The sequence below is a fragment of the Alligator mississippiensis genome, chromosome 15 (assembly GCF_030867095.1).
Source record: "Alligator mississippiensis isolate rAllMis1 chromosome 15, rAllMis1, whole genome shotgun sequence".
NCBI classification, from domain to species: domain Eukaryota; kingdom Metazoa; phylum Chordata; order Crocodylia; family Alligatoridae; genus Alligator; species Alligator mississippiensis.
Window position 1 is genome coordinate 3,985,056 of NC_081838.1, and position 17,502 is coordinate 4,002,557.

Below are 17,502 nucleotides of genomic sequence, written 5' to 3' on the forward strand. Positions count from 1 at the left end.
CCGTTGTGCAAGGCGCTCTACAAACAGGGCAAAAATACAGTCCTTGCCCCAAAGAATTGTGAGACGAGACCACGGGTAGAGGCGGACAGAGAAATGGGGGAGCTCATAGACAGAGCAGCTGGTCAGCAGAAAGGGCAGTGACCCCTCCATATCAGCAGCTGCCTGGCAGTAGGGCGGTGCGAAATTTCACTGGCTGTTTCATTTCAGCACTGTTTCGACTTGTTTCGAGCTTGAAACAGCAAGATCGAAACAAAACTAAGGGCTTCAAAACAGCCTCGAAACAAAACGAGGACAGTCAAAACATTTCAAAACATTTTGAGTTTCGAAGCTGAAGCTGGGCTTGCCTGCAGGGAAACAGAAAATAAGGAGCGGGAGGGGAAGAGCGGGGAAGGACTGCTCTCATATTGACTATGACTTTGGCCGCCTGAGATGTTGCTGGTGCTACTGTGCTGCTTGCTAAGTTATTACCTGTTGCCATTTAAAATAGTGGACTGGACTGAGGCCATAGGGGAGGAGGAGACCTCATTGGGGCACGCTACTGTGTCGTGTAGAGGCCCCAGTGCCAGTGAGGGCATGCCTTAACGCACACACACAGTCACACATGTCATATGAGTTTTGCTTGTCAGCAGCTTGAGGTGCAGTTTCTCAGAAACCTCTGCACCTATCTCCTTGAAACTTGGCAGGCTTCATGCCCTCAGAAGGGGCTACCATCCCTGCTGTTTTCATACAAATCTGCCCCAAAATTACAAAATTATAGGCAGTTTTGTGCTATCCCATTATAGCCTATGGGCAAAACATCAAAACAGTGTCGAAACAGCGAAACAGTTTCAACGAAACAAAACAGAACAGTGCTTTCAAAACGAAACGAAACGCAAAACGCAAAACTATCCCTTCGAAATGAAACAGTGCCGTTTCACACAGCCCTACCTAGCAGATGCCAAGTTACTTCACTACATATGTGAGGCTGAACAATTGCTCCCCTCCTGCCCTTTGTTTGTCCTTCCCAGTTACATTGCAAGGATCTGTTGGGAGCAAAGAGATTCCCAGGCCGACCAGAGCTCACTGCAATTTGACAGTTCTGTAGCAGCTGCCAGCTGGTACCTCAGACAGCCTCACACACCTAAGGCTGCGCGTGCATTAGAAATGACAATTGAACATTTACTATAAGAGAGTGAGAAGACAAGAGTTCTCAAGTTAGCAGCTTTAATCTGGTCGGAGCAGGTACCAATGGGGAGGAGCTAATAGGGAGCATAGGAGGTAACACTTCTGCAAAGAGAAGCTTAATTGGAAGGTCCAACCGGGCAGGAATCAGGAGGTGCATTGAAACTGGGAATCTGGTGACGCTGGAGATGCCTGCAGTCCCCCGTAGCTGTGACCTACTGTCCCAAAGTGCTTTGCACTTAAAAGTGGCCAGCACTTAGGGCTATTTTGCCTTCAAGAGGATGTAATCTGGTGAGGGGCAGAGCCTGTTTCCAATGTTATCTTGGCCCAGCAAGGTGTTTCCACGCAGTCAGACTAATGGAGTCCACACCTCAGGCGGCCATTCCCGCGTGCTATCAGAGGATGAGCGATAAGTTCTAAGAAAGGCCCTGAGTCCAGCTGGCAGCTGTGAAGCACAGAACAGAGTTAGTTCGTTCTCTCAGGCACTGAGAATGAAAGAGCTAGCGGGTGGCTGGCACCCTACTTCTATTGTGGTGGTGCAGACAGGCCCAAATAAAGCCCCGCTGAGCCCTGTAAGAGACTGCTGCTGCCCTGAAGAGCTGATGGTCTAACCAGAGGTTGAAGAGCAATCCCCCTGCATTGTGTCTTCACCACCGATGCACAGGAAAGGAGCTAGATTTGGGCGTGGGAATCATCCTTGTTTAACCAGCCAGAGTTCTGGGTCATTTGCCAATGTTGGAGGTACAGCATTTTATAATGCAATTAGTTGGGTGGCTGCAGTGGTACGTGGTGGCAGAGATTGTTTTCTTTTACCCTCTGGCGAGGGTGTTTTTTGCACGTTAGCTGTAGAACAAACCTACTGTATTAGTCTGAATCATCCTAATCTTTGCCTGGATGGATTTATTCTGTGTGTGAATGACTTTGAAGGTGCCCAAAGTCCCCCTGGCTAAGCAGAGTTCTCCATTTGCCCCTGCCTTTAAGGCTCTTGCTGCATGAAGCTGGTTTTATTTTGGTCTTCTCTTGGGAAATGTTGGAATTGGTCAGCAAGCTGGGAACCAAACACTCATGTGATTTATAAATCAGCTCATGAGATTCTGCCAGTGCCATGCCTGGGCTCTTTTATATAACCCACATGTGTTTCACCTCCCTTCACACAGCATTCTCAGGCTGGCTTGGTTTGTTACTCAGCTATTAAGTCTTCTCAGATTCGTAACTGAAAGTCTGGAGAGTTGCTGGCTTTGTTTTCAGCACATTTGACTCCCCCGGATTAAAGGCTGGCTTTTTTGAAGGGATGCATCAACCCTAAGCACTCCTGCCTTGACCCCAAATTGGACACAATTCCCTGAGAAACATGGAGGCCTTCCAGTGTACCTGGAAGTAATTCCCCACCTTACTGCAGGATGGTTGCAGACACAAGCTGTTGAGAGAGTTTTGTCTGTGATGTAACTCTTGCAGGTTCAATAAACTAGTGTAAACCGGGCTGGAGAAAATGGACAAACAAATGACAGTGAGTTAAAGGGTAGGGATTTACCACACATCTGCTCTTCTGTGACAACTATCCAGGTGCCCACTTTTACCCTGGTGTCAGTGGAATCCAAATCAGTCACTTATCCCATTTCATGGGGGTCCAAGCTGCCTCAGTTTAGCCTTTAGCTTACTGCGAGGTAAGAATACCAGGCACGTACCACGGACAGATGCGTGCTAAGTCCCTATCTCCACCCCGCTGTTAAGTGTGTGAGATTAGGGCTCCTGTTTTCGTATGGGTACTTCACTCAGCAGGTGAGAGGAGGGAAAACCCTTGAAATAAAAAGGGTTGCAAGGAAGTGCCTAAGAAGGTGATGGCAGGAGGACTTAATGCATTGAGGGTAGGTTGAGCAGATGACTCTGCGTAAGCTTTGCTGTAAAGTTTCTGGGCTCAGATGTGGAAGGGGGATTGCAGGAGGTTCAGATCTCTGTAGCGAGATCGCTCCAGGGACACCCCATGGTTGCTCTCAAGAACAGCCAGTGTGACTGGGAATGGATGGGTGGGGAGTGACTGGGAATGTTTCTGCCAAGACTCGCTGCCAATGCCCCTTCTTTGTCTTGTCCGTTTCAGGGGCCTTGCCCAGTCCGGTAGTCACCAACGATGGCAGAAGAGGTCATCACCCCAGTGTACTGCACGGGTGTCTCAGCACAGGTCCAGAAGCAGAGGGCGAAGGACCTGGGCCTGGGGAAGCACGAGAATGCTGTGAAGCACCTGGGCCAGGACTATGACAGGCTTCGGCATGAATGCATGCAGAACAGGACCCTCTTCCGTGACGATACCTTCCCTCCATCGGGAGCCTCCTTGGGCTTCAAAGAGTTGGGACCAAACTCTTCCAAAACCTATGGAGTCAAGTGGAAGAGACCCACGGTGAGCAGTGGTGCTTTTTGGGTACAGTATATCCTGGGTTGGAAGAAGAAAGACTAGATGTCCTCTCAAGATCCCTTCCAGCCCTGTTTTCTATGGTTCTGTTGTACCAGTCAGGAGGTGTATTGTTCTCTGTCCAACCAACCTATAGGACTTAGTCCTCTTCATCTACCTAGCAAAGCAAGCAAAGGCAAGAGTCCACATTGTGCATGGGGTTTACTAGATGTTAGTAGAGAGGATTTTCAAACCACATAGCCAGTACGTCCTGGTGGTTTAAGCTGAAGAACTGGTGTCTCTTCCTCTTTGCTGCCAATGGCTCATTTTTTTTGCTTGCAGTGGGAGTCTACCCTGATCCCAGCAATCATTGGGCACTACTGGCGCTAACTGCCATGTTCAGAGCAATAATGGTTTGGCATCCAGCTTCTTGCTGCTGCTAGATCACAGAAAAGGAGGACTGGCGGATCCAGAGATCACTGAATCTGAGCCCCTGCTTGAAGCAGGATCATCCCTATCTAAACCATCCCATGCAAGTCCATGTCTAACCCATGCTAAAACCGCCCTGTCTCACCTCTACAAGACCCGCAGCCCGAGGACACCAAAAACACCTTAACCTTCCTCAGATAAAGCCAGGGGAGAGCTCTCACTGTCCTGCTGCTGCAAGAGTTGTTGAAATGCACCTGAGATTGCACCTTCTGGATGGCAAATCTGGACTGTTGTAGGCAGCCACAGCCAACACTTAATGCTCTAAAGAAATGTACTTACTTCCTGTGCCAGGCAGTCCGTGTTTCACGCACGCTGCCTCCTAAACCAGAAGCTATATATAGCTGCTTTAATGCAGCCTGGTGGGAAGGTCTCAGCAGAGCTACTTCCTAGAGCACAGCATCTCACAAATGTGACCGCACTACTTCTGGCTTGTGGGTAGCATACACGGAGTAGCCAGGGACATAGATGTGCCCTTGGTGAACTGTGGCTGTGCTTATCTTTGGGGGGGGGAGGGGGGCTATTCAGCTTTAAAGCCTCCCAGCTTTCTTTATGACCCAACAACACCCAAAGGAGGTCTTTACATAGTCCTCCTCAGAGTATCTGTATGCCAACAATATTTAGCAACCAACTCCTAAACCCTGAGACCCCCATTTCCCTCTGGCAGCTTGGATGATCTTAAGGGATAATAAAGGCAATGGGATGGCTCTCCTGGGGCACATAGCATAGTAAGAAACCATCTCTCTAATGCTGCTGCACTCTTAAACGCCAAACAATCCTCTTTTGTCTTTCAGGAGATGAGCTCCAACCCCCAGTTCATTATCGACGGGGCCACCCGCACGGACATCTGTCAGGGAGCGCTCGGTAGGCAGGCTGCTGGCTTCTCCTCGCACCTCTTGCTCACTGTTTCAAGCTGCCCTTGAGTGAGGGGGAGGAGATCGGGGTCAACAGCTGGGCTCTCGCTGCTGGAGAAATACTGTGCCTAAGTGCTTGCTTGTTTGTGCATAGTGGTTTCATAATGAATGTACGAGTGTCTCTCTGAAAGGGTCTACTACGTGCAGATGGGCAGCTCCTGCTTGTTTCTTTCATGCTGAAATCTTTCCCTTCGAGGATTTTGAGGTCTGTCAGGGATAGGAGGCTTCTGCACTTGAGGAAGGATGGTCCAGCAGTTTTGGGGCCAGCCTCTTGTTTGAAAGACTTGGGTTCAATTCCCTGCTTCCTTTGTGGCCTGAGCCAAGTCACTGAAGACAAAGTTGGTTTTCTCTCCTATCCGAAGTCTGCAAGCAAGTGCATGTCTGCTTCAGTAAGTCTCCTGTCTTCTAACTCGAGGCACAAATAGAGTCCCACAGTGAGGCTTCAAACAGGAGTAGACCCTGCTTTCTGCAGAGATCAGGCGGTGACTCCTGGTGTCTGGTTTCCTTTGCAGTTGCTCCTGCTTAGAGTTTTTGTTGAAGATCATCTTCATCTTAGGCCGCAGCGTGGGTGTGTGATGGGTGAGATCACACTCTTCATTATAACCTCAAAGTACAAGATACAATTATCTTAGCGGATTTCTGAGCAAGGGTGAAAGGTTTCAGGAAGGACAGGCAGGGGAAGAGGAGGAGGAGTTGCACTGTATGTAAAAGAGCCATATCATTGCTTAGAGCTCCAGTATGAACCTGGAGACAGCCCTGTTGAGAGTTTCTGGGTTAGGGTTAGAGAAGAGAGCAACAAGGGTGATGTCGTGGTGGGGGTCTGCTATAGACCACCAGACCAGGAGGCAGTCGTGGATGAGGCTTTCTGCAAACACCCAGCAGGGGTTTCCCGATCACAGGCCCTGGTTCTCGTGGGGGACTTCAATCCCCCTGACATCTGCTGGGAGGGCAATACAGCAGTGCACAGGCAATCCAGGAACTTCCTGGTGCAAGTGCTGGAGTGGCCATCGAGGGGCCATGCTCTTCTTGACTTGCTGCTCACAAACAGGGAAGAATTGGCGGGGAATGTAGTAGTGGATGGCAACTTGGGTAGCAGTGACTGTGAAATGATCGAGTTCAGGACCTTGAGGAAAGGAAGGATGGAGAGTAGCAGAGTAAGGACCCTGAACTTCAGAAAAACAGACTTTGACTTGCTCAGGGAACTCATGGGCAGGATTCCCTGGGAGGCCAGTCTGAGGGGGAGAGGAGTCCAGGAGAGCTGGCTGCACTTCAGAGAAGTCTTACTGAGTATGCAGGAACAAACCATCCCAGTGTGCAGGAAGACTAGCAAGTGTGGCAGAAGACCAGCTTGGCTTAGCAGGGAACTCTTCAGTAAACTAAATCGCAAAAAGGAAGCTTATAAGTGGAAACTTGGACAGATAACTAGGGAAGAATAAGAGCATTGCTCGGGCATGCAGGGTTGAAGTCAGGAAGGCCAAAGCACAATTGGAGTTGCAGCTAGCAAAGGATGTGAAGGGTAACGAGAAGGGTTTCTACAAGTATGTTAGTACCAAGAGGAGACCAGGAAAAGCGTGGGTCCCTTACTGAATGAGGGAGGCAGCCTGGTGACAGAGGATGCAGAAAGGGCTGCAGTGCTCAATGCCTTTTTTGCCTCAGTCTTCACAGACAAGGTCAGCTCCCAGATACTGCACTGGGAAGCACAGTTCGAGGAGGAGGTGAGCAGCCCTCAGTGGTAAAAGAACAGGTTAGGGGCAACTTGAAAAAGCTGGATGTGTACAAGTCCATGGGGCCAGATGGAGTGCACCCAAGGGTGCTGAAGGAGTTGGCTGATTTGACTGCAGAGTTCCTGGCCATCATCTTTGAAAACTCGTGGCAACCAGGAGAGGTCCCGGATGTTTGAAAGGGCAAACATAGTGCCCATATTTAAGAAAGGGAAAAAGAAGGATCCAGGGAACTACAGCCCACTTGGCCTTACCTCAGTCCCTGGAAAAATCATGGAGCAGACCCTCAAGAAATCCATTCTTAAGCACTTGGAAGAGAAAAGGGTGATTGGGAACAGTCAGTTTGGATTCACCAGGGACAAATCATGCCTGACCAACCTGATTGCCTCCTATGGTGAGGTGACTGGTCTGTGGGTGTGGGGAGACCAGTGGATGTGGTGTACCTTGATTTTAGCAAGGCTTTTGATATGGTTTCCCACAGCATTCTCACAGGCAAGCTAAGGAAGCGTGGGCTGGATGAATGGACTGTAAGGTGGATAGAAAACTGTGGAGTATCAGGCTCAGAGAGTAGCAATCAATGGCTCGATGTTTAGTTGGCAGCTGGTATTGAGTGGAGTGCCCCACAGGTCGGTCCTGGGGCCGGTTTTGTTCAGTGTCTTCATCAACAACCTGAAAGATGGCATGGATGTACCCTCAGCAAGTCTGCAGATGACACCAAGCTGGGGAGAGTAGCAGATATGCTGGGGAGAGTAGGGCTAGGATTCAGAGTGACCTCAACAAATTGGAGGATTGGGCCAAAAAAGATCTCATGAGGTTCCAACCCTCGGTTTCTATGATTCTATGAAAGGGCAACCCATAGAAACCATAGGGTTTCTATAAAACTGCAACGTTATCTTTGGATAGACTGTCCTGAGCACCAGACCAAGTCTAAGGCTGTGCCTAACTCCAAACTGGATGGAATGGCTCTTGGAGACACTTGGACAGGTTTAAATCCAAGCCCATGCCATCCTAACTCTACCAGTGTCATTTCAGATAACAACAGTCAGCTGTGGCAGCAGCTATATTTGCCCTTATAGTCCCAAAGGTGGCCCTTGGGGCTACTACTGATATGTGCTTTTGTGAAACCACAGACTTAGGCCAGATTAAATTAGACCAGTCCTGGAAACAGAAGCAGACCTCAAAGGAAATGCATTATTTAGGCAGTGCTGGGGGAAGCAGAAGTAAGTGTGAAATATGAGCAAGGGATGAAGTTCCCAAAATCTGGGAATGCTGACCCAAAACGTAGATTGGAAAGCTATGTCTCTGCTCGAGATGGAAGGAAGGGTAGGGGTGCATCTTCTCGACTGACTAAATCAGAGGTGCATAAATGTTCGTGAGCCTGAGCTCACTTCATCAGACGCTGTGAAAGGAATACACAGAGGTGGAGATGCAGAGAGGACTTTTGTTAATTAACTTGGGTCGTTGCTAAAGCAGCTGTGTTTGCAGGTAGTTTAAATAACATAATAAGTAGTTTAAGACTTCTTTAACTGTTGGTGAGGCTGCTCTTGGGTCCTTTTGGAGGCCAAGTTGGAGGCTGAGCCCTGTGAAATAACAGCCGCATCAAGACCAAATTGAAAACAAAAAGCAAGTGACTGACTTGGCAGAACCCTGCCGGGCACAGGGCGCTGCCTGGGTCTCAGCAGGCAGAAGAACAAGGTGTCGTGGCAGCTGCACTGAAGCGACGCTGAACTCTGCCTCATCCCAGCTTGGTTTATACCAGGCTGAGGCTGCAGATAAGCAGGACAGCTGAGCTCCTGATGAGGAAAGCCCCTGACAGCTGTTGGCTGGCTCCTCCGCCTGGATAGGCATGTTCTGGCCCTATGCCCTTCCCTGAAGGGAACGGGTGGTCGCCAGTAGTCTGAGCAAGGGGGGAATCTGGATTATGCAGCTTTAAATACTGCAGGGACGTGCTGGGGGAGGAGATGGGGCTGGGCAGCCGCTGGCTGGCTACCAGCTGTCACAGCTGTTGAAAGTGAATTAATTGCCACCATAGTATTCCTCAGAGTTAAAACACCCCATTGGTTTGCCTGTCCTGCCTTCTGCCAGGCTTCCCCCCCGGACTCCCTTGCTGCTGCACCAGCTCTGAATATAACCGCAGGGAGAAGCAGCCTGTAGGGGCCACAGAGAGGGGCTCTTAGGAGTTCCCCAAGCAAGCTGGGCAGTGTCGGCTGTTTCTGCCGCGGTGCCTGGTTGCTCCTCTGTGTTCAAGACAAACAGCAAAGGGGCTAGGCTTGCCCCACGCCCCTCTCCAGCTCCATGCTGACACTGCCCCATGCATTCTTTCCTGTCCCCGTGTTAGCATCTGCCTTACGCCACCATCCTCATCTCCACGCTAACAGTTGTTAAACATGTTAGTTATATTGCTGTGGTGACCTGGCACCAGCTAGGCTGTGAGGGTGAATTGCCGGCCGGGATCAGACTGGTGATCCATCTCGCCCAGTTTCTGACAGTGACTGGAACCAGTTGCAAAGAAAAGATGCAAGACACCCTGCTAGGACGGGGTGACCTAGGATATTGAGTAAAAGCAGCCATTAAAACTATAGGAGGAACCCTGCCAGAAGGCTACCAGGCAAAGAGGTCCCTGGCCAGGAGGTATGTAGATACTGCTCCATGGAGCCACAGCAGTATTGCAACCCATAAGGAGCTTGGTGTAATTAGGTGCTCACGGCTGCCTGGATTATACCAGGGGCTGCTCCAGCCCCTAGAGCACCCACAGCTGGGCGGGCTCAAAGCCACTGTTGCTGCCAGAAGTTCAGCATGGATTCTCACCCTCCTCCTCTTGTCCAAACACTGTGCAGAGTGTGTGGAGAACTGGATGAACTTGCTTGGGGAGTGAGGATGACAAGGCACCTGGTCATTAGGGTGAGCAGGCAGGCACAAAATCCTTCCCATAGGCAGCAGGGAACAGCCTGGAGTTTCAACAAAGCGCCTAGGGTAAATGAGGCAATGCAGATTCCACATTACGCGAAAGCTGGCAGGAACCGAAAGCTGCAGAGATGTGTGTGCGATGCTTGGATTAATTTATCTTGGCCTGACCTCTTGATGGAGCCAGCCAGCTTGTCTGCAGTACCTCTGTTAGGAACCAAGAATCTGCCCAGGATTTTGCTCCCTGGACAGTTGGCCTCTTGTTTTTGATGATGGGCAAAGTTGAGAGCCAAAAGGGTTGCACGTTTTGCTATCGTCCTCCACCTGTGGTGGGGATGTCTGCAGAGCTCCATCAGCGTGGATGCCCCCAAAGGGACTGGCATTGGGAAGGTGTATTATCATGGTGGCTGTGAACCAGAGCAGATGTCTGGCAGGTACATAAGAAGAGAAGAATTGGCATTTACTGAGTCAGCACATAGGTCCATCTTGCCCTGTATCCTGTGTCCCACAGCAGCAGAGCGTGGATGCTGAAAGGGACAGTGAACTGGGTCTGACAAGGGTTTTTCCCCCCCTGTTCCTCTCCCACTTGCAGCCTCCAGCATTTAAGGTCTAGGAAGTTCTGATTCAGAAGCTGTACCCCTAACTCCCACGTTCAACAGCTACTGGTGCCCCTTTCCTCCAAGAATTTGTCCAGTCCCTTTTCTGAATCTGGCTAAACTCTCAGCTTCCACCACATCTGTGTGGCAATGAGTCCCATGCTTCAATTCAGGGGTGTACATTGTCCACACCTGGGTGAGAAAACTGCCTTCTGTTAGTTTTCAAATCACTCTCTACTAGTTTCTTTTTCTACTAGTCTCATACTCCTTGTATTGGGAGAAATGAGATAGTTGATAATAAATCCCTATTAACTTCTTCTTCCCCATGTAGTATTTTGCAAACCCTTATCAGGCGGTAGGCCTCCCCTCATTTGAACTGCCTGGTACTAGATGCTATTGAAGTGTGGGGAGGCAGACGTATCAGCAGCAAAACTCCGTGATCAGCCGTGGTAAAGAGTGCCAAGGATGTGTGTCGACTTGCAGGGGAATGTCAGCGAGGGAGCCCCAGGCTGCTCTGACTCACGTGTGGGATTTGGCAGCTGGTTTTGTTTGAGTTACGAGATGTGGAGGGTGGTTTGTGCAAGAATGGTCTTCCCAGGGGGTGCCTGCTTTTTGCCAAATGGAGGCTGTAAGTTGCAAAACCTGGAAGTCTGCGTTCCATTGTGTTACAAGCAAGGCACCTTCTTCAGGCATGGACGAGCTATTCAACCATTTTCAAAGAGGAGGGAACTACTACAGTTCTGCTGGTGTTTTCCCTTACGTCCACTCCTGTTCTGAAGACAGGGGAAGTTAAATGGGGCATCTCACCCCTGAATGAAGCAGGGGGAAGTTACTACAGCTGTGTCCATTTATCATGGGACAGGAGAAGATGGACAAAACAGTTACAACAGTTCAGTGGCTGTACAATGGTAAACGTACTGCCTTAAAAAATAAAATGGTCTAATTGTTTCCTTGCTTTTGGGAACTGGAAGCTTCCGCAATGCTGTGCTGTTACATAAAACTCTGGAAATACAAGATTAGATGCAGAAGTGCCAGACCAACAGCCCTGTGTCTATCAGCAGCCAGAGCAAGGTGTTTTAGAAGAAGGCTGAAGATCTAGAGCCAGGGGCAGATGCGGGACAGTCTAACACACAAGTAGGTCTCCTCCTAATCTGAAGGAGTGAAGTGGATAGCTTCTGTCCTAAAGACTGAGGCCATAACATATTGGTGTTAATTAGTACCACTGTAGGGATCTATGCCGAAGGCTGTGCTCGATGGCCAATTCAAGAAGTGCCCGTGAAGCAGAGGAAGGCTAAAGCTCCGATACAGCAACAAGGTCAAGGAAGGTCTCAAAGTCAGCATTCCTGCTGACAACTGGGAGAACCCTGTCCACCACCGCTCAGTTTGGAGAAGCCGGGTCAAGGCTGGTGCAGTCACCATGGAGAGCCATCAGAGAGACTAGGCTGAGGCTTGCAGGCGAGCCAGGAAGCAGTGTGTGCTTCGACCTCCATCTGACGAGTAGACCTGTAGCCACTGTGGGAAGGCTTGCTGCTCACGCGTTGGGTTCTTCTTGCACACCGCTGCCAAGCACCATTGACTGACTGACTTTGTTGCATCTCCTTGCATTGTCAAGATGTTGGATGGCCATCTAGGTATCTGGCCATCTCTTTTGGAGCCCTGTGAAGAGCTTGGCCTTAGTGGCTTCCTGTCACAAGGAATTCCTCAGTCTAATCACTTGCTACCTGACAAGGTGTTTCCTTTTATTGGTGCTAAGTTTTTCCACCTTGTAATTTAACTGAATATTGTGTTGGGAGATGGGGAATTAACCGATGTGATCCAATGCAACTAACATTGGCTCCAGAAATGACCCCATCCCAGCTGTGAATTGTCTGAACCTTGTTGTTTAATAAGTTGTTTGTTCTCTAAATACAGAATTTAGCAAGTAGGACTCACTGAAAGTTCTAGCCATGTCTCACGTGCTCTCCCTTCTGCCCTCCTTCAGGTGACTGCTGGCTCTTAGCTGCCATTGCATCCCTCACCTTGAATGAGAACATCCTCCACCGCGTGGTCCCTCACGGGCAGAGCTTCCAAAATGGATATGCTGGCATCTTCCACTTCCAGGTAAGGTGTCCAGGGACTGCAGCCTGGTCTAGCCTCACATCCCAGCCCTATCTCAGGGCTTTTCCTTCTCCCCAGGAAACCCCCCCTGTCATAACCACATCTTTTTTTCTCCACAATTTCTGAAGTTAAGGCCAGCATGCTTCTTGCTTTCCTATCAAAGCTTAATATTTCATCCCTGCCTGCAGAACCCTGGGGCTACTTCTGATCCAGTAGCTGTTAAATATGCTAATTAATGCAATGCAGTTGTGAAACCTGACAGAAACTCCCCTTTTGGCCTATACATTATTCTCAGGCACACATTCTTCACCCAGTCACCTTTGAGTACCAGTTGTCAGGTGTTACAGGGTGGACTGGACCTTTAAGGCAAGGTGGGTTAGACCCTGCTCATACTTTGTTGTCCGATGGGTTTGAGTGTGCATTGGTGGTTGGGTTGGGATCAGAAGTCATGTGATGTGAACCTGGTTTCACAGAAGAATGGACGATGTGGGCAAGGAAAGAGTGCCAGGCTGTCAGAAAAGATCCAGGGAGCTGAGAGAGAGCAGGGACTGATGGAAGAAGAATGGAGAGAGACCTAACAGAGAGGATATCTACTGAGGGTTTAAGGCACGTTAATCTCTATATGGAGTGGTGGCCTTTGAGTCCTCAGGCCAAACTATTGAGCACCTATGGGGTTAGCTGAGCACATCGGTTGGCACAAATCCAGAGCAAGCCGAACGACTGCCTGTGGAGCTGCAGCATACACCTTAACTGCCATACACCACGAGCTCAATTGCTGCTGAGAAATCCACATCTCGAAGCTGACTGGTTGTGGGAGGAAGGAAATTACATTGTTGTTGTTACACAGAGGAAGTGGCTCAACCTGGCCAGGGTGCTCTTCACACTAGGACTGTTCCAGACCAGTTGTTTCGAGCGCTCTGGTGTGAAACTGGTATAACTGAAACGATGCAATTCTTAGTTTGCCTGCAAGTATGTGGGGGGCAAAGATGCCAGGCTGAAATCCCACGCATTTATGGAAATAAGTTATGTCCATATGCCTTGCCCTATTTTCCAGCCCTGTCAGGACCCCATAACAAGCCCAGCAAGAAGACACTGTTTAGCTTAGGTATGATTTTTACACTAAATATGTCACGACTGCTTGTCACTGCTCTACCCTGCTGGTGCGGTGCTCGAGTCTTCAGTGATGAATTCTTAGCAGTCGCCTTTGAGCTGCAGCTCTGAATCTCCCCCTTCATGAAGAATTCAACCTTGGTGTTATTATCTTTCCTTATTATCTTGCTTTATTGGTTGCAGTGACTCTCAGGGGTGTTGGCAGTATGCATGAATGGTTAGTGGGAAGAAAATCTATTCAAGCCAAGCACAAGGCAGGGCACAGCAGCACCCTGGAGACTAACTGGGTCAGAGAAGCATAAGCTTCTGTAGGTGACGGCCTACTTGTTTATGATAACCCCTTGGCTCACTCAGTGTTGGTGCACGCCCGCGGGGAAACGCCCGAGGCACAGCGCATTCCTGGGGTAAGCAGAGCTGACTCATAACTTGGAACAGTCAAACACGTGTCAGGATGGTCCAAACACCTTGCCTCAATGCAGAGGGTTGGACTAGAACAGGGGTTGCCAACCCCTGGCATGCATGGCATGCCAGGCTGTTTTGCTCGGCTTGCCACAGCCAGCCTGGGCTCTAGGCTGCTGCAGCAGGCAGCTGTTAGGCTGCAAACAGCTGCACTGGGGTCGGGAGCTTTTAGCACCAGCTTCATAGCAGTGGCTGCACATGCGCCTTGGGGAACACGGCTGGGAAAGGGCCTGGGGCACCATAACCCCAGCCCCTTCCCGGACATCTACTCAGAGGTGCACATGCACTCGCTGCCAGCAACAAGGACCAGGCCCCTCGTTGGTCCCCCACTGTCTGCCTCTGGCATGCTAAGTTGAGGAGTGGGTGGAGGTTGGGGTGTTTTTGGCACTCTGGCCAAAAACATGGCCGACCCCTGGACTAGAAGATCTCTTGTGGTCTTTTCTACGCTATTTTGCTCAGGGTGGAGCCAGTCTGGGAAATGAGGGAGGAGAGGGTGAGACTGGACGAAAGCCAGTCTCTAAGGAAGTGAGAGGGACCTGATAAGGAGAGCTGTGACCATTAGATAGGGTGAGGCTCTGCACTGGAGGCAGGGGCAGATTAAGAATTGTTGGGGGCCCTGGGCCCAAGGAGTCTTGGGCCCAAATAAAGATCATGCTAACAACCATTCATAATCGAAAATTGTCAATATCAAGCACCCTCCACGTGTGCCCCTTGCAGGAATGCGCTGGCACTGTACCTCTCTCTCTATAGCAAAGATAACACAGGCCCTCCAGTAGCCAACAGTGTGCAGTTGGCATTGCCTGCCCTGACTCAGCTGTGCCTGCAGAAATGCAGCAGAAGTGGTAGCTGCCAAGTTGCTGGGGCCTTTTGCAGCACGGGTCCAGCCTGGTTGGGGGGCACATGACCTGCTGCTACTGACCAGAGTACAGGTGGAGCCCCCACTGTGGGGGTCTGTGCTGTGCCCTGCCTGCCCTTGGCGATGCATGGGAAGACTGGTGCGGTTGCAACCCCGTGTTCCAGGGGATGTGGGCATGGCAATCCTGGCTCGGCAGGGTGGCAGTGGCTGACAGTGTCCATTGCTCCTGCCAAGAGCTCCCTAGGGCCTCCACCAAATGGAGCCCCTGGCCCCGGCCAGCTCTTCCCGCAGTGCCGTCATAGGTACCGCCCCAACCTGTCCACATGTGAACCCCGAGCTGGAGTGGGAGATTTTTCCCAGGGGGGCCCTGACTGGCAAGGGTCTCTGGGCCCTGACCTCATGGACCGTGTGTTAACCTGCTTCAGACTGTAGGCAATCCTTTCCTTTTCTCTCTCATTCTTCTTGCTCTTCATCTGTTGAGCCTTTGGGCTCTTCAGTCCAGGGACCCCTTGGGGTGCTTTGAGATTCTTTCAAGGGTGCCAGGGGCTGCCACACCACGTTGGCACTGTTGGGTTTACAAACATGATTCACAAAGTGAGCCCAGAGATTTCACACAGAAATCCATAGTTGCGGTCTGAGTTCTTTGTTATAGAAAAACAGCCCCATTATTTTTCTGCAGTTTAAAGAGTGACAATTAAAAGCTGGGATTTTCCGAGGGATGGTTCAGGTCTGTCCAGGGGTGCCTTGAGTCTAAAAAGGATGTGAACCACTGACCTAGCACAATGGAGCTCTGGTCCTGGCTGGAACAGCTGTGTGCTGCTGTAACCATACAGCGCTAGGAGCCAGGATCGGGTTTGGATCCCAGCTCTCACAATGACTAGGGTTCGAAGAAGTAACTCACAGAGAGAGATTTCAAGAACTTGGTCCACTGAACTGATCCAAACAGAAATGGAGAGGTGACTTGGTGTATAAGTTCCTTTGCTTGAGTAAGGGAGAGATGTTTGTTCTGGCAGACAAAGGCAGATCAAGAGCAAAAGCCAGGCAAACAAAATCGCAAATAAAGCACCAGTCCGTAGCAGCCAGGTTGAGCAATCATCAGACCACTCCCAGGGGAAGCAGTGAATTCTTCTCCTCCCGGAAAGTCGCTTGCTTTTCATTTTGAAAACCTCATGAACAGATGCTTTAGTCCTAGGCAAATGATTATGTTCGATGTGGAGTAACAGGGAGAAGGTGGGGCCTGTATTATACAGCAGACCTCTGTATGCAAAGCATTTTGCAAGTTTAAAATGCTATGTGTATTGACTCAGTTTCTGTCTTAATGCCAGATCGTCCAGCCAAGGCGTGTTGAAACAAATCCCTATATTTAATATAAAAAGAAATTCAATATGATGATACTGATATAACAAGATCACCTTAGAAAATGTCACAGCAGCATCCGCCACAATAATTACGTCCCGTCTTGAAATTTGCACTTGTTAAACGGGGATGTAAACCTCTTACTAGCCTGTTTACATGCACTGGTAACAGAATAATTCTTCTCTAATTGTGTGGGGATAACGGTTCCTCCATGTCTTTAAATTATCTGAATGGTGTGTGCCTGCTTCACTGGCTGCAAATTAGATGTCTGAGGAATACCTAAAATGGGTTGATTGATTTTTGTCTAAGATCATGGAGCATCGGGGTCCTTGAATAAAATAAAAAGCACGACACCAGGCCTGCTGCCTTGCCTCACGTCAGAGAAACTGCTGAAATGCTGTGGTACTTTTTGTAAGTGCCTCCTCCTATGCTGACTTTCTGCCCGTATGGAACAAAGCCAGGCTGACTTCAGTGACAGGCCTGGTGTCTGGGCAGCCTGGAACTGAACTGTTGTGGGGCTTTTTGTGCTGACCATTAAAACTGATCTGGAGCGCAGCCAGTTTCTATGGGCTGTGTTGGGTTGTTGTGAGGACTGAGCCGCACAGACACGCTGAAAAGTGAAGTAGGATTGATTAGGATTCTTGCTGGGCAAGAGAGAGAGAGAAAGAGAAACTACACATTTAATTTTTGCCAATCAACTCTTTGGGAGAGTAGGTTCTTCAAAAAGAGAGAGCCTCGTGTGCTAACAAAAGCAATGTATGCTTAGTGTTTTTAATAATCGTGGTGATGGTGGTAGTAGCTAATGACCAGCCATTGTGGGACCTGTTTTACTGGTATTGAACAAACACAGGGTAGCAGACAGTTCCTGCTTATTATGTAAATGCTGTATTTTCTCACATACAGTGCACCCTGGGTTATAATATGCACTTTGTGTATGAAAGGCAGAGTGGAAAAAAAAGTGCTTTCCCTGTAGTCTGTCACTGAGTAGCATCAGTCAGGGAGCTAGCCTGCTCATTGTTCTGCTCCCTGTGGGTTGGTCCAGACTTTACTTCTGCTTTCCCTGGTAAGCAGAAGAAATTGCCCTTACAGTATTTCCTCAGATATGATGCACGCTCCAATTTCCACCACCTAGTTTTTTGGGGGGAAAAGTGGCACGTTGTATGGGAGAATGTGGTAGATGCAGAGTAGGGGGAAGGGATGAGCACATGCATGGCAGACAATGCGATGGCAGCCATTTCTTTCTGCTGGGTTTAGTTACAAAGTGATTAGCTTGGTGATTCTCAACCAGGGTGCCACAGCACCCTGGGGTACCTCAGAATCATAGACAACGAGGGTTGAAAGGACCTCAGGAGGTCACATCTAGTCCAGCCCCCTGCTCCAAGCAGGACCAGCCCCAACTCCATCATCCCAGCGAGGGCTTTGTCTAGCCGGGTCTTCAATACCTCTAAGGATGAAGCTT

The 17,502-nt window shown here is 49.7% G+C and overlaps 1 protein-coding gene across 1 annotated transcript in view; it reads left to right on the forward strand.

Annotated features, from left to right (window-relative positions):
* The window catches only part of CAPN1 (calpain 1), a 40,752-nt gene that overhangs the window by 4,294 nt on the left and 18,956 nt on the right, over nucleotides 1-17,502 (forward strand). The window contains exons 2-4 of the mRNA XM_006264968.4: nucleotides 3,257-3,553; nucleotides 4,825-4,894; nucleotides 12,147-12,265. Coding sequence (XP_006265030.1) covers nucleotides 3,287-3,553; nucleotides 4,825-4,894; nucleotides 12,147-12,265 — 456 coding nt within the window. The 5' untranslated portion in view covers nucleotides 3,257-3,286. The remainder of the gene's footprint in view (nucleotides 1-3,256; nucleotides 3,554-4,824; nucleotides 4,895-12,146; nucleotides 12,266-17,502) is intronic.